The 17,527-nt window shown below is 31.9% G+C and overlaps 1 protein-coding gene across 2 annotated transcripts in view; it reads left to right on the forward strand.

Moving 5' to 3' along the window:
• The window catches only part of LOC142331577 (uncharacterized), a 39,750-nt gene that overhangs the window by 11,744 nt on the left and 10,479 nt on the right, over window positions 1-17,527 (forward strand). For both annotated transcript variants that reach the window (XR_012758048.1, XM_075377579.1), the window contains exons 3-6: window positions 928-3,088; window positions 9,086-9,212; window positions 10,340-10,413; window positions 17,057-17,203. Coding sequence is in view for 1 of the 2 variants with exons in the window: in XM_075377579.1 (XP_075233694.1) it covers window positions 928-3,088; window positions 9,086-9,212; window positions 10,340-10,413; window positions 17,057-17,203 (2,509 nt within the window). In the remaining variant the exon portion in view is untranslated. The remainder of the gene's footprint in view (window positions 1-927; window positions 3,089-9,085; window positions 9,213-10,339; window positions 10,414-17,056; window positions 17,204-17,527) is intronic.

The raw sequence follows: 17,527 nt of genomic DNA on the forward strand, positions 1-17,527 counted from the left end.
TAAATATTTAAATTCTAAAATTAATCATGATCTCTTCAAAATTGAACTTATCGGTGTTAAAATCTGTAAGCAGCATTGCACACGTCTTAAAATGGTGTAATTTAGACAAAATATTTAAGTAAAGAATCCAAAAGGGATATCCTGTAGATCAAAAGAATATTGAATTTCAAGTTTCAGTGGATGATATAGGATTAAAAAAAGCTAAATAAAAATGATTATCGTTTCATTATTTGTACATTATATATTTTTTCTTCATCACTGATTTTTAAAAGGGATTGAGGAACAAATTTGTGTTGGAACATAGAGAGGAACAACATTTCATCTTTACCAGTTGTTTTTGTAGCTTTGTTATAAAATCTTAAGCATTGATGTAAAAACATGTTAATTATACCATTAATGTTTATACGATTCAATTTTGGATGTCCCCTGAAATGTCTTTCAGACTTTTACGGTCAAGATATAATTCATTAAATTATTTACCTCATGTTTTTACTTTATTATGATTGATTTCATTTTCTATTATATTGGTAGTTGAGTTTTTGTGAACTGCCATTTCTTATTGATAGGTATAATTATCAATTTTCTTTGTTATTAAAATTATTTTACTGGTTCTTTAATAGAATTAATATTATTATTTTCAGTATTAGAAAATATTTCCTAGCTGATAAACATTGTTAAACGTTAATATTGGAATGACATTATTAATGATCATTGTTTTAATTATAGTCAAATAAATTATTTTTGCAAACTTATAATAATACTGTAGCATACCTGAAGTTTAAATTGCTAAAAAAAAAAGATAAGGTATAAGGCAAATTGATGGGACTGGAAGTGTTTTCTCTTTTTGGTTTTTTTATTGAAAATTTTTTAATCTCCAAAGTTGTAATTAAAGATTATAAATATTTTTATTTAATGTTTTTTTTAAAGGTTTAAAACGCTCTTCTGATTATGAGGTGTCAACAAAAACATCTTATCATAAAGTGAGAAGGACTAGCGATTTTGATGTTAATCAGCATGGATCTTTACAAGCTGTTAGAGATGAAAGGTATACCCCTATGAATAGAGCTTTACAACCAGCTCTACCTTCAGGGGATTTGAGCAGAGATGATTTTGGTAGATGCAATAATTTTCCTAATCGTGAAGGCTATCATCTGGACTCACGTAGAGAATTTGATAGGAATAGAGCACATGATAAAGATTCTGTTAAACCTCGTTATGATGAAGTAGATGAGAGAAGTTTGTTTGGGCGACGAACAGATGAATTTCGAAGAGTGAGTTATAGTCCACAAAGGGATGAATTCATTCATGAAAATTATCCTGTGGGTGTTCTTCCGGATTCTGATCCAAAAATGGATCGAAACTTATATCCACAGAGTAATCCATCTCGTATGGATGATTATAATCGTCGTAAAATTGATAGGTGTTACTCACCGCAACGTGAAACCCAACTGATTAGAGGTCATGAGTTTGATAATCCAACAAAGTTTATTAAACCTGATGATTTTAGAGGTAGACGCCCTGATTACCCAGATCGAGATAATTTTAGAGGTGGACGTCCTGATTTCCCTGTTGGAGATAATTTTAGAGGTGGACCTCCCGATTTCTCAGACACTGGTAATTTTGGAAGTAGACGTCCCAATTACCCTGACATGGATAATTTCAGTGATGGACGCCCTGATTACCCAAATACTGGTTTAAAGAATGATAGAAATATCTATTCACAAAGTTCATCATTTGTGGATGAATTTAATCGTGGGGATATCAAAAGGAATTATTCACCATCGCGACATCCTAATGAATTTCAGAGAGATAATCGTGAAAGACAGATGAATTTTTCAGCTCTTGGTGGAGATGATAGAAGTCAGTCTGAATTTTATCCTGATTCTCGGCCAAAGACTGATAGAAGTACTTACCCGCAGGCTGATCCATTTATAAATAATGATCGCCGTAAACTAATGGATGATCAAAACAACTCATCAATGCAACGTATGGATGATTTTAGAAGAGGAAATGATTTTAGCGGGTGTGATTTTGACACTGAAGAACTTAGAAATAGGCCTGTTGCTTATCCACAACTTGGTCGTTCTCGTTATGGTAAAAGTATGTGGTTAACCGATTCTAGAACTTCATCTAAGAATGATGATGGATTACCACAACCGATAGTTGATTATAGAAGAGATACTCGTGATTTACAAAAGAAAGTTGGATTTGAAGGGTCTGGATATTGGTCAACTCCAGTTCCAGATAAAAATTTAAGAAATAATAATAATAATAGTATTTTTAATAATACTCCATTGCAATCATCTAATGAATTTAGAGGTGATGATAGACAAAATTTTGAATCTGGTAATTACGGTAGACCTATTTCATATCCTAATTCCGCTTCAAGGATTGAAAGAAATAGAAATCTTGATGTGAGAAGCTCATTTCTACCAAACAGTAGATTACCATTACAACAGCAGCCAGATAATGTCTCAAGAGTTAATAGATATGGAATGTTTGATGGTCCGATGAATTATAAAAATATAAACATAGATTCAGAAACACGAAACAGAAATGATTTGACGTGGAATAATCCTGTTTCTTTGAACAAGAGTAATGTGAATGATAGATTTTCTTCATTTAATCCTAAAGATTCATTCAGAGGCTCTGATTTTGGTAAAAGGAACTTCGATGAATTTGATCGTCACGGAAACAATAATTCAAAATTCTCTGGTCCTTCTCAAAAATGGAAGAACAACCCGTATACTTGGACCAACCCTTCTAATAGTGGCATTACTAAACCTCTACCGAAGGATGACACAAAGGACAAACCATTTTTGGGAGATGTAAAGAAAGATTCATCAGAGTTAACATCCGCTGTCAATAAGGGTAGTATTGATAAGATTGAAGAAAAAGACACGTTTGATGTATCAAAACTTACACTACAAGATATTCAGGGTCTAAAAGGTCCTGCTGGACAAGGTTTAGTTTTAGTTGTACACGCACTAAAACATGAAGATCCAGAAATAGTGTTGCAGAGAACTGGAGCCTTGTGTAAACAACCGTACCTGTATTACAATAAGTTTGACAATTTGGAAGAAAGATGGTAATTATTATTTTGTATGGTTTTTATTTAGTATTCACTTTTTTTATTATCAGATGTGATGCTAGCCACATCACTCTTTTCGGTACTGTTGGCTATGACGTGAGATAACTCTAGCAGCCTCACTGTCATATCCCCTTTTGGGGTACAACTGGTTTGGTTCAGAGGGGTCAGTTAAATGGCCATGGTATCAGGGGATTATGTCAACATCTTGAAATGATGTCATTCCTACTCAGAATTAATATTTTTTATTGCCATATTTGAGCAGCTATAGTCCCATGTGCTTATGTAAATTATTCTGTTTATTTTAATATGTATAATATTTTTTAGGTTAGTCCTCTTAGTCAAAACTTATGAATGTTTTTAGGATAGAATAAAAATTAATGTTAATAATAATTTGAAATGTATCTTTGAGTGTTCAGTTAAAACCTAAAAGTAGTTTTGCATAAAATGTATGCCTGTATGACTGTGGCTTAAATTTAATTCTGTTAGCTTCATCTAATGACCAAATTTATTTAACACTCGCCATGCTCAATGGCCACTTTTTTTATTAAATATATTTTACATTCTACAAAGCTAAAGAAAATATAATCTTTTATAATTGGCCAACAGAAAATAAAAATTTCCCTTTTTGTTCTTTTCTTTCTCAGTCTTGTTAAGCCATATTGCTGAACCTTTTACAAATTTTTCTTTATGGAAGCTTGAGGATGTCTCCATCAAAACATGTTTTAATGTGTAATTTTTTCAGCTTTATACAATGTTTATCTTTGAATTCAAATGAATAATTTGTACAAAACAAGTAACAATGTTTCTTTTTAAAGAAAGAGCAAATCAAATGTAAAAAATGTTTGCAACACACGTTGAAAGAATAAGTTTTGTTCATCTTTTGAATTATAGTAAACATCAGGTAGCACTACTGTTAACTGTTTATAGTTCAGTTACAGAATTGTAGAGTGCAGTTCAATTGTATAATTCAATAATTTTCTTGAAAACAGTAGATTAGGGCCAGGATAAAGAAGGGTTGACTTATAACATATATATTATATATTACATGGCACATGGGTCAGCGCTCAAAGTTCAACATGGATGCTGGGTCAGAATATATATAAATATAAATGTATAACAGCATGTTAAGTGAAGGACTCGTGTATGGGTCAGAATATATATAAATATAAATGATGTATAACAGCATGTTAAGTGGACTCATGTATATTATAATTATTATTTTGAAAAAATTTCTGTTATGGAATTGAAATAGCTCAGTGATGGAGCAATAAAGTTTTGTCAATCAAAAGCTTGCATGTTTTGAAGATGGCTCAGATGGGCTTAAAGATTGATGTATTGTATATAAATTCTTAGGCAGCCTAACTGTGCCATTTATTGATCATCATAAACAAGGGAAAAAGTGTATGTTTTTTTACTGTTCACACCTGCACCTTGTAAATATTTCTTGTAAAGTGAAGTTGCTCTATACATATACATCCTACTTAATAGGGGTAGAACTTTTAGTTCACAGGATAATTTCAGTCTCATCTACTGTCTCCTTTTTTAACACATTCTATCAAAGGAATAAAGGAATTCTACTTTTGTGTTGTAATGTTAGTAAGTATTGATTAAAAATCTAGAATTTGCCCATGTGTAACTGCTGGTAAGGTTTGTAAACTCTTAGCTAATAATACAGGTGATTCAAAGAAACGGGATATTTAAAAAATTAAATAACGTTAATGAAAAAGTTTTTTTTAGAAAATGAATTTTATTTCATGTAATTGTACAAATGTTGTCATTTTAGGATACATATATTATTTTAGTTTATTTTATAAAGATGACATCTTCCAGGTGACCTACTCTTCTACGTAAACACTGACGAAAAGTCTCTTCATTAAATTGTTCATGGTTTGACGTAACATCTCAACTGGAATTTCCGCAATTGCTTCTCGGATCTTTGTCTTCAGTTCTTTCGTTGTAGCAGGTCTACTGTGGAACACTTTGCTTTTAAGGTGACCCCCACAAAAAGTAATTGCAAGCTGAGAGATCAGGCGATCTGGGAGGCCATCTAATGTCACCATTTCGTGAAATGACACGTCCAAACAATCGGCGTACAGCTGCCAGCGATATTCGTGCAGTATGTGACGTTGCTCCGTCTTGTTGAAACCTGCCTGTGTCAAGAATCGGTGGAAATCTCTTTTGTTGTTCCACAACAAAGGTTTCAAGCATGGCTACGTAACGAGCCGACGTCACTGTAATCGCAAAACCGTTGTCATCCTCATAAAAAATAAGGGCCTATAACACCGTAAGATGACATAGCACACCACACGGTCACTTTCTGGCTGTGCAACGGACGCTGGTGTAGCTGTGTAGGATCTTCTTTTGCCCGGTATCTGAAATTTTGCTTGTTAACAAATCCACTGAGGTGGAAATGCGCTTCGTCTGACGTCCACAGTTCGTGAACAAACTCTTCGTTATCATTTATCTTCTGAAGCATTACATTACAGAATTGTGCTCGCACAACTGCATCATTCGGTTTCAGTTCCTGGACGATCTGCAACTTGTATAGATGGTATTGCAAGTCCTTCACTAACATTCTTCGAACTCTTGAACTGTGCAATCGTAAAGATGCTGAAAGACGATGGATTGACCGATGTGGACTTTGTGTGACAGCATCTTGTAAAGCTTGAAAATTCTTTGGTGTACGGACGGTTCGCTCACGGCCTGGGGGTTTCTTTTTCATTGCTGAACCAATTTCCTCAAAATTAGATATCCATGTTTTAATTGCATGTGCTGATGGAACACAGTCGTGCCGTCCCAGATTAAAATGACGACGAAATTCTTTACGCGCTCCCTCCACACTGTCATTGTTTTTGTAAAACGCTTTGATAGCAAATGCACGTTGCGCACCACTTCAAGGATCCATGACAACTAAATGGCAGGTTAGGTTAGATAGGCTGGCACCACTTATCAAGTGGTACCAATCGCCCACGGCTACCAACACAACTTTCAAAATTTCCTGTTTCTTTGAATCACTCTGTATAATATTGCAATTGAGTTTATCATATATAATGATTGGTGGTAGATTCTTCAAAAGTCTCTGGAATAGTAATTTTAAGGAACATGTGTTGAGAGGGAAGATTTTGCTACTGCCTCATGAGTTGATTACAAACAGTAATTTTGTCTTTGCTGAGGCTTACTGTGATTTTTAAAGCTGTTTATATATTACAGTCTCACAATTGTGACAGGAAACATGTGTCACTATTTTTTTGGGAATGAAGGGTGTAATAAATTCATTATTTATGCTAGGAAATTGCATAAATAATATAAATAAGAACATTTGAGCTGAACAATCGCCAAAAAACTTAGAAATCTCGTGTACTGGATCTGAAAAAGTGTGGGAACTTGTGATATCTAATATTTATTTAAAAAAAAGAAAATTACTTTTCTGAATGAGATTTTAATTTTATCTCTTCAATTTAAAGAATCTTCTCGTTTGGGTTTGCAAGACTTAAGCTGGGTTATAGTGGGATTAAAAAAAAATTCCAATATTTGTGAAAGTTGGCATACTCGTGTACCATAAACTGTGGAGATTTGGGAAAGCGGGATTATTTCTTTGTCCATTATTAATTAAAATAAGATATGTATCTTATGTGTATGTATCTGTATATATATATAAATGCAGAAACTTGGAAAATAAATTTATGTTTTCTGAGTCCAACCTTAGTTAAAATTTGTTATTCAAAATGGTTGACATTTTGTGCGAGAGAATTTTTTCTTTACATAACAAATAAAAGGATATTTTTCAAATATAAATTGTTAGTGTGAAAAATGGTTGATTTATGCATGTGAAGTCAGTTAATCATACATTGTTGATATATATATTTTTTTAATATTAAAAGGATTAGGAAAGTAATTCATCAGGTAATTTCTCATGTGCCATTTGATACAAAACATCCCTGTGTAATTTTTGTACAGTTATTAATTTATAGTTTTATTCAGGGAGTTCAAAAAAGAATATCAAGGTTTTAAAGTTATTTAATATCTCTTAATTTTGACTTTCAGTAATCAATCAAAAATAAAATGAAAGAGTAACCCTTACAGTTTTTCCCTACAAGGGTTCAGCGTGAACACATTTTGTTGCAGCAAACATCCAGCAGGTAGTATTCACCTTATACTCTAATCAATGTATCTAGAGTAATGATAGTGACAGCTGCTTCAGTCAAAATTAAGTGGGTCAACTTGGAGACCACTGCAAAAAACTGTGTTGGGTCCATGCCAATGGTCAGGGAAAAGTCATTCAAACAATCTGAGTTGTGTCAGTGAGGAAGTGCTCCATGTTGTCAAATAAAATTCTCTGATCCATCTTGCAGTTGAGGAAAGAGCCATTTACATAGAATAACCAACTTCTATTATGCTTGCATGAGTGAAAAAATATGGCCGAAAAACTTTCTGTCAGGGTATTGCACAGGAAACATTTAATTTTGTGAAGTCCCTTTTGCATTGTAAGAGTTCATTAGGATTTTCTAACCTTCAAATATAAACTTTAGTTAAGAAGGAATGTTAAGTCATCACTAAACACAATGTGATAAAGAGGGTAGTCATCTTTATGCTGCTACATAAATCTTATCTTTATGCTGCGAGTTGACACTCGCAGCTTAATCTGTAGGCTACAAAGTCTTCTACCTATAAAAGTGGTATGGATGCATATTTGTAGTGGTTTCTTTCATTCCAACATTTCACACTGGCATTGGTAGTATCTAGCATATCTTCCAAATAGATTTTTTTTAGGACTATGCAAGAAAGACTGCGTGACATGTTTTTTGGACACCCTTGGCCATCTGCGCTCTTCTCTTTACACAGATATCTGGTCGTTTCAAAACGATTATGACAACGAAAAATGTTATTGTCACTTGGAGGATCACAATTAAACTTTCTATGAAATTTACATTTAACAAACTGCAGAAGGCATCATCTTTGTTAGTAGCGCTGTCAAGTTGACATACAGGGATTCAATTTACAGCCATTCACGCAACTAAAACTACCCTTTTTGCTCTTTGGTTTTAGCTTTGATCAATACTTAACATCTCAGTCCCAGAGATATTATAACAAACTAAAATCCTGATATTCTCTTTTGTATATTCGGTATGATGAGTATCTGACTAAACACATTACTATTTTTGTATAATTGTATTAGAATCTTTTAATATAAAAAAAAAGAAAAAAAAAGGCGATTGATGTTAGAGAAGAAATTTTAATATACTGTAAGAGAGAGAGAAAATTTTATGAGATTGAATCATTAACCTGAAGGTTATCTTTATTGCTGTTTAACAATGGCATACTTAAGGCATCTAAGGTATATGGATGTAAATTTCTGATCGCCCAACAAAACTAGTTACCTCTCTGCCATGCTCTGTTATTAGTGTCAATCATAGATTTATGTTAGATAAATTGTAATACTGTTGGTATAACAAGACACAATTTTAGTTAGCATTCATTTTATATTTATAAATGCAAAGTTTATGTTTAACAGCATCATGTGAGAGCCATCCTACTTATTGCTTTAAAATTTTCAGGATACATTTTATTATCCCAGGAAAGGTTTTAAGCCATAGATCAAAGGCCCTTAGCCCTCTTGGAGGTTAGGTATTTTAATTAAAGTAAAAAATTAATTCTTTTACTTTGTTATATTTCTGTCAGCATGACAACAGAGATATAATGAAGTAAAATGACTAATTCCTTTTTCCTTAACAAATGTCTGTAAATTGTTTAATATTTTTACAACCATGAGGATAACATACACATCAGGGGTCCAGATGTTCAGGTGAGCAAAGTGAGCCCTGGCTGGTTATTTTATTTACAGTAATAATATAAGATTAGTATTTTGTAAAAATATGATAATTTTTCTATATGTAGTTCTTTTGGTAGTTTATCGGTCAATTATGCATAAAATTATGTCATAACTATTAGGATGCCTGAAAATTCTTAAATTGATGAATATTGTTTTAATTACAGGAAATGTGATATTGGATTTGGTAAAAAGGTGTATAGTACTCGTTTTCACAGAAATAAGATGACTGCAAAAATTCTGTCATTGGAAAATGCTTTAAATAAGATGGCAAATTCATATTATGTACTTAAAGTAAGTTTGTTTCAACTTTTGTATAGTCTTTTTTTTATTTCAATATTATAATAGTTCTATATCCTATTGGTATAATAATAACTTGCCTTACAGGTTTTTAAATTTATGTTTCCACAGCATTTTCCTATAAATTCATTAATTCACCACAGAAGCTTTAAAGTTCTTTGTGGGATTATGGAAATGGAATTTTGTTGCATGTGAAAAATAATACGCCTGACCAGGATTCAAACTCAGGATCCTTGGATGAAAGACTGAGACACAACCACTCTGCAATGGAGATCGCCAAGGTTCAAATTTTATAGCTATGAAGTTACATTCCAAATACAATTCCTTAATAGTTTCTTTTTAATATCCAAACTGAGGCTCCTCAAAGTGAATACACCTACCTCTTATTATGAAATGTGTCTTAGGCTTCTCTAATTTGCTGTCGCATCTTTTGTACTTTTTCCATCATCATTGAACAATATTTAAACTTTAGTACTTGTTTTAGCATGTAACTCGTAATACTCCCTTAAATTTTGTTAACAGAAGAGGATATCTGATTGTTTAAAGGACTATGCTATCTCCGTATATGTTTTTTTCTAGATAACCCAACCTGCATAAGAAAAACATGCATTGGGTCACGGTAGGTATCCAGTTTTGGAGATTTAAGTGTTTTGGATATTTTGAAGTACGATTTACTTTTTCAATTGAGATTGATTAAATAACAACCATTGTTTGTATCATTTTTTATTATTTTTAAAAAGAAAAAGGTTAGAAATACTTACTTGTAAATGTTGCTTTTATATCGATTGATTAAGAATTACTTGATTATTTTAATTAATGAAATGGTCGTATGGTTTTGATTTTAAGTAAACTTGTTTGTTATTGATTTTGAACATTTTAATTTTAATTTTAATTCCAATTTATATTGGAAAACTGTGGTTTGTTTTTGGGTATTATTTTTTAGTTTAAATTTTATGCCGTTTTTGGTAATGTCTTGATTTTTACAGCTTAAATCTTTAGAGATTTTATATTAATTTATCGGTTAGTATTAATTAATCGATTAATTGGTTAATTTATTGGTTTATATTAATTTATTTCAGAATCACTTTTAGTAATGTAAATGAATAAAATTTTTTTTACAGATCAAAAATACATATTTTTCCAATGGATACATTGTTACTCGTAGTGGAGAATTGGTGAAAAAAGATGTTAAAGAGTAAGTGAAATTTTGATTAAAAAAAAATTTTTCACCTTATTACTATTCATGTTTGTTGTAAGATTACTTTCTGGTAGATTTAAATAAAGACTATACTGTTAGGAATTCCATACACTGCTATTTGGCGTTATGTTCAATGAAGTTGGATGAATAATTCTGGGAAGCGGTCAATTAAAATTTGTTGCTCAGTAATTTCAAGCAGGTTTAGTAATAATACTGTATTTACTCATGTATGATGCACCTTTTTTCTTAAAAAACAACATGAAATTTATGGGTACACATGATATGCAGGGTTTTTTCCATTATCTGTCTTTACCATTGTCTGTTTATTGTGATGCAATATACTAATATATGTAGTAATGTAAACTAATCATAGCATGTATTCTAATTACTTTTGATTTCAGATCGGTAACTTAATGTTGAATCACATCCATTATGTAGACTATATTGTAATTGCCTGTTTATGAATAAATTATTGTCATAAGCATTTTTGTTTACCTTCACATTCCCTGTTATTATAACATTTGTTATCATTCATCACTGTATTTTTCTATTGTACACAAGTCGTCTCAGCTAAACATGTAACAGTATTCATTTTGTTTAAATTGAGTGAAGATAGATCAGCATGTTCAGTTTATACTAATACTCTAATTTTTTTCCAGTTTATGCTTTAAACAAGCTAGTAAAAATAAGTTCTGTTGAACATTTGTATTCATTTACGGTCAGAAAAAAATTAAGATTTAGTCACCGAGGAAATCTGTAATTTTACAGCAGGTTGTAAATATGATATTCTGGAATTACATACAAGAGATTAGAGAAAGTAAAAAGATAAGCTTACAGATATTAGTAAAACAAGAAGAGCATTTTGCAGGGAAATTCAGATGTTTCCTTAATTAGAGAGCAAGACATACATGTTTTCTTAGATTGAAGACATACACGAGCAAGGATTTGGTTTATCATCAGAGCTGGCACGATTGAAAGCAGTGCAAATTGCTACACAACTTCAAATACCAAATTTTAAATCAAGTCGAATTTAGTTAATCGTTTTACAAACAAATAGGTATGTACTATATCGATAAGAAAACATACTTTTGTGTTTTAACTTTTCACCAGCCAGATGCCTTTGAGGGAAAATTATTAACCCTGCAGAGACATGTAATTTGGTGTTACAACAATGAAAAAATTATCTGCTGTTGTCATCGTTAGATGCCAAGAAAAAGAACGGATGGATCACATGCTAATTTGAAACAAGTAAAATGTATGTGGGAGTAGCGACTTAGAGCTCTTTTAAGATTGAAAATTTTGTTGATAAACAGTTTCTGTGTTTATGTAACAGAAAATGTGAAAAATAGAAGTCAAGAAAGTAAAACATACAAGTTTATATTTCTACTGAAATGATGTAAATTACTCCAGCCACTTTTGGTATTAAACAGCCCTTCTAAGCACATTTGAAACATATTTTTATTCAGAGTAGATGGTGACTACATTTCATAAAATGATTTCTATAGGAAGACAGAAAGCTGAGTTTGACATTAATATGTAAATGGATCTTGGCTGCATGGGATCTTACTTCAAATGATTTGGTTGTGAAGAGTTTGAACAAATAATGCATTTCTAACAGCATAGATGGAAGCAAAGACTGTCCCTATCAGGGCAATAGGGCTAGGAACGAGGGGGTGGTGTGGCATCTGGAAGCGTCACAAGGCCCACACCAGGGCCTTAGGGGTGGGGGCATCTTCCCCTATGGGGTTGTGATGTCATATGGGAAGGTGGTTACACACTTCTGAAGTTAGATATTCAAATAATAATGAAAATTAAGAAACTGGTAAGAATCCTTCTTCAGATTTACCATATTAATGTTTTAACTTGCTTTCTTTTAAAGTGATTGTATGATGTTACTACTATAGACTCATTGTTTTTTTTTTTGTTTCAGACGTGCCTCTTAGCGTACTTGTATTTCCATATTTTTTGCACTGTTTATCAATGTATTATAATTCTTGTATATATAATTCAGTATTTAATGATAATTTAATTTTAAAGTACATATTTTAGTTTTTAATTTTTATCGTTCAAAAAATAAATAAAAATCGATTGAAGATTGATGTTATTTTTCGGATGTGTGTCTTACATGAATAAATATGGTAGTCCTGTTATTCTATATTAAGTGAGATTATAATATTCTGTAATTTTATACAGAATCTCTTAGTTTTAAATGTTATCTTACACAGTCTGTCCAATGGGAAAGGTGATTGACAGATTCTTTATGAAACTAGCAGCACCATCTTTGAATGAATACGCTCATTATATGATGACATGAGCTTCTTGCCACAAAAAATGTCAAGGTGCTAGCATCTTTTGTTTAGTTGTAATGATATAGCACCTGACATTACATTTCAAGTGTTGGTCAAAAAACAGTGGAACGCACTAATATTAAATTGTTTTATAAGTTAGGTGAAAGTGCTACCGAAACTTTTGAAATGATTGACTATTTATGGTAGTCAGGTAATGAGCTGTAAGAACATTTTCAAGTGATATGTAGATTTCGTGATGGCAGAAAGAGTATTGAAGTGATTCATAGGCAGGTCCATCATAACAGTTCGAACTGAAGAAAACATTCAAAAAGTGGCTGAAATTCGTGGAAATGATGGTTGTGTATCTGCGAGACTCATCAAAGAGCTTACTGGTGTCTGAAATCCCCATCTTATTTTAAAAGAAAATTTAGGAAAACAAATGTCTGTGCTCGATTTGTACCACGCACACTGACTGTCAATGAAAAAAAAAAACTGGAGCACTGCAAAGATATGAAAAGAACGGCTAATATGGATTCAGACTTCATGTCAAAAATTGTGCTTTCAATCTGAGCCATTCACAAAGCATCAGAGCTCGGAATGGAAGAGTCCAGAAGAACCCAAACTGAAGAAAGTGCAAATTCAGAAGAGCCGAATCAAGACTTTTGCTCACCATTTTCTTTGATTTCAAAGGAATTATTCATCAATAATTTGTACCAGAAGTTCAAATGGTGAACAGTGACTATTAGTTGGGCTTTATGAATCGTTCATGAGCCAGGATTCTTCGAGTTTGACCTAAATACTACAAGCAAGAAACATGGTCTTTACTGCACGACAATGCATTGGGACAAGTACAAGAATTTGCATTTGTACATGATTTTTTGTCTTAAAAAAGTATCGTGGTGCTTGATCAACACTCATAGTCACCTGATTTGGTTCCATGTGCCTCTGGTTATTCCCAAAACTAAAATTGGCGATGAAAGGAAGGTGTTTTGACACTATTTCAAACATCCAGAAGGTTTTGTCCACAGTTTTGAAAGCAATTCCTGCGAATGTGTATCAGAAGTGCTACTAACAATTTTATAGTCATTATCAGTATTGTATTGACTCACAAACAGTCTATTTTGAGCAAAAAAATAATGAAAATTATAAATAAATCACGTCTTGTATTTTATTTTGCATCAGTCACCTTTTCTATTGGACAGACTGTGTAAGTTTGCTGGGAATCTTGGTCCTCTGCCAGAATAGATTGAACAAATATGAAGTGAGATAATATATTCACTTCATGTAACAGTACAATTCAGGTAAGACCTCTTACACATTTGTATAACCACACTTTTCCTGGTGCTGTGATGCAACTAATCTTTTATTAAATGGTTGACATGCCCGTCTGTTTTAATGGAAATTCTTCTTTCTTTGTAACTTTTCTTTGACTCGGTTGAAATCAGAATTTTGTAATTAATTGCATGCTATTGTATTAGAATAAAGCTTTTCACTAGGTATTGCATGTGAGATATTTTCTAGATACTGTGTATAAAAAGACTGTTTTTAAATTAATTAGTGTATCTTTAAACAGTAATTTATGTTGTGACTTGTATGTTAAAAACAGTTCTTTGATATCTCTGTGAAGCTAAACAGAAGTTTATAAGTTTGCAGTAAAATATTTATCTACTGCTAGTATTCCATTGTAAATAGTTGTTTAACGATTACACAGTAGTTCACCTTTCTTATCTCTTGGTAGTTTGAAGATTTTTATGGTTATAATTAATCTAGATTTAGTGTTAATTCAATTTTGAATTTTCTAGTCAGACTAGATATTTTTTTGTATTCTATATAATTAACTATACATTTTCACTCATACCAGCACTTTGAACCTCTTTTTGTAGTGAATTGATCATCTTAATAAGAAACTAATTTAAGACATAATTAGAATCTCTTTAATGAACTGAGAGAAGATCAAAAAGAGCCAAAATATGGTTATTATTAATTTATAATTTTTCTGTGATTCCCTATCATTCCCCATTTTCAAATAAATTGAAACTAACACCAGTGATGGGAAAGATTTATATGAAATAGGGCTCAGTTTTTTTTTTTTTTTACTTAAGAGATCTGTAAGAGTTTTCTTTTCTGCTATTTTATATTTACTACAGTTTACTTTGAACTTTATATTTAGTATATACATATTTGATGTGTGTATCTGCTAGATATTAAGGTATTGGAAAATCTGATTATAATTAAGATTTTTTCCTACATAATAACTTTATTGACTGTCAGAATATTAACAAATTGTTTTTTGTTATTCTAAGAGTGATTGTACTAAGTGTTTTGAAATAAAAACAAAACTGAAAAATATGAACAAATTTTATTATTTAAGCATAAAAACTACATTTATTAACTACTTTTTTCATATAGCTGCCTTCAGCTTCAACACATTTTTCATACCATTTCACTAGCTTTTACATTCCCCTTCAAGAAATTTTTCCGCCAATGACAAACCATGCCGTAAATGTCATTTTTCAATTTGTCATTGTCAAACCTTTGTGATAACAAGACATTGATTGAGGTGAAGAAAAAGAAAATCCGTGGAAACCAAGTCAGGACTATAGAATGGATTATTGAAGATTTTTAACAAATATTTTTCCAATCGCCTCACTGTCTGATTTGTGTTGTGTATAGTCAGACAATGTCATGCAGAAAAATATCCCAAAGGAAGCACCTTTCATTAATTGATATTTATAGCTTTTCTGAATTTCTTTAATTTTTCTCAATACATATCTGCATTCACAGTAGTTCCGCAATAATTAAATTCAATAAGAAAGACACTTTTTGTCCCAAAAGACAGTACTTCCTTTAGGAGCTATTCATGATGAATTGTGCCTTGATAATAAAATAAGACTGTCAGCATTATCTTCATAATGCTTTGGTGATTGTCTGGAAAGATTTTTGCTGCAAAGATTTTTGAGTTACCCAATGGGATGATCATGCCTTTGTCTCAAGGGTTATACCCATAGACCTGTGTTTCATCTCCACCTATTATTATTTTCATAAAATTAGGATCACTATCAGCACATTCCAATATGTCTTGTGCAACTAGTCTGTTTTCCATCTCTTCATGAAAGAAACTTTGGGACAAATCTTGCTGCTATGCACCGCATCTCAAGCTCTTTCATTAAAATCAGTTGCACAGTTTCATCATCAGAATCGGTTGTTCATCGTCAAGCTTTCTAAATCTTATTTTGATGATCATTCATCTCTATCTGTCAAACTTGCTGGATTTTTTCAGGATTTTTCTTGGTTGAAGAAGTGACATACCATTCATTTTTTATACCTCTTTTAAGATTTAACTTTTTACAAAATGCATTCACAGTAGTTTGAGCACTAAATTTGACATCTAGAGTCAATGTGTTTGTCAGTAAGTGTGATCAAACAATTCATCACCCTCATTTTCATAACACCAAAAAAATTCATGCCCCTGCAGCAAGATGTTTTCCATGTACGTGTCTGTGTCTGTTAACATCTTCAGCAGCCATCCAAACACAATTTTTCAGTCAAATGTAATAAACCAAAGCTCGTGAAACATTCTGAAACAACAAAGACAATTTTGATGTGGCGAAGAGCAAGTGGTTGATTTGAGACTGAAAAGGTTAAAAAATTCTTCTTGAATTTTTTAACCTTTTTAGTCAAATCAACCATTACCACCAATGGCCAAATGCTATGTTCTTCTTCATCATGTGTATTTGTTGGCCCTTCTTGAATTGAACGGAACTACTGTCTTCCTTGAAGATCACTCATATTCATCCCATAACATCACAAATTTGCCTGTTAGTTTCAACCACAGAATTTCAAAATGTGATAACGCCATTCTAGTGGGATCGTGAATTGTAGCAGTTATTATGGATGAATATAAACAAAATCAGCTTGCTATTGATTGGAATAACTAAGCTATATAAGTGCCATCTGTTTCTTGTGTATATAGGCACCAAATTGAAAATGGACATACTTTAAAAACACCACCCCCTCATATGTCTGTATATGATATTTTAATATAATTTTTTTTTTCTTAGGTGCCATGATATTCATTATATTTTATCTGATACATTGCTGTTAGATGTATGTTGTAATGTTGCACCTAAATGAGACCTCCAAATACTGTATTCATTTGAAGGTTTGGAAACATCACTATTCCTTTCCATTTCTCCTCTTGACAAAATGCTGAACTTTCAGCTTTTTTCTCTAAAAAAATACAATTAGTTTATTTCTGGTATAGTAATTTATATTGATATTGTATTAAATTAAAATGAATTGTTTGCTTTTAATAACAAATGTTATTGAGTAATATTTATTTTTAATTCTAGCACATTGTCAACCGAAACAAGATTTCAAACACCTGTTGAGTATGACAAAATAAAAAAGATTATTGAAGATTATGATGCTTCAGATGATATTTATGATTTGGTTTTTTCATATGAGTTTAGTAAGAGAGAGCGTAAGAGGATTGTTAGGTGCGTATTTTTAGTGTAAAATTTTGATTTTATCTTGCTTTATAAAATTAGTTTTGTTCCATTGTGCAATATATAAATTTTGTTGCTTGTGAGGGCATAAAACTGGCTGAAATTCTCTGAAGACTTGCACCACAGTTTAGGGATCAAACACTGTCAAGACCACATGGTTTTGCTTGGCATAAATCCAGAAGAGGTAGGAAACACTTTAGATTTGGATTTTTCCAAATCCAGTTACTCAAATATTGCTTTATTATTATACACGTGAATGCAAACAAGCCAGCATGGAAAAGAGAAAGAAAGAGTGAGGCAGCTCCCTTGGTAGCT

This window comes from Lycorma delicatula, chromosome 10, assembly GCF_047948215.1.
Source record: "Lycorma delicatula isolate Av1 chromosome 10, ASM4794821v1, whole genome shotgun sequence".
Taxonomy (NCBI): domain Eukaryota; kingdom Metazoa; phylum Arthropoda; class Insecta; order Hemiptera; family Fulgoridae; genus Lycorma; species Lycorma delicatula.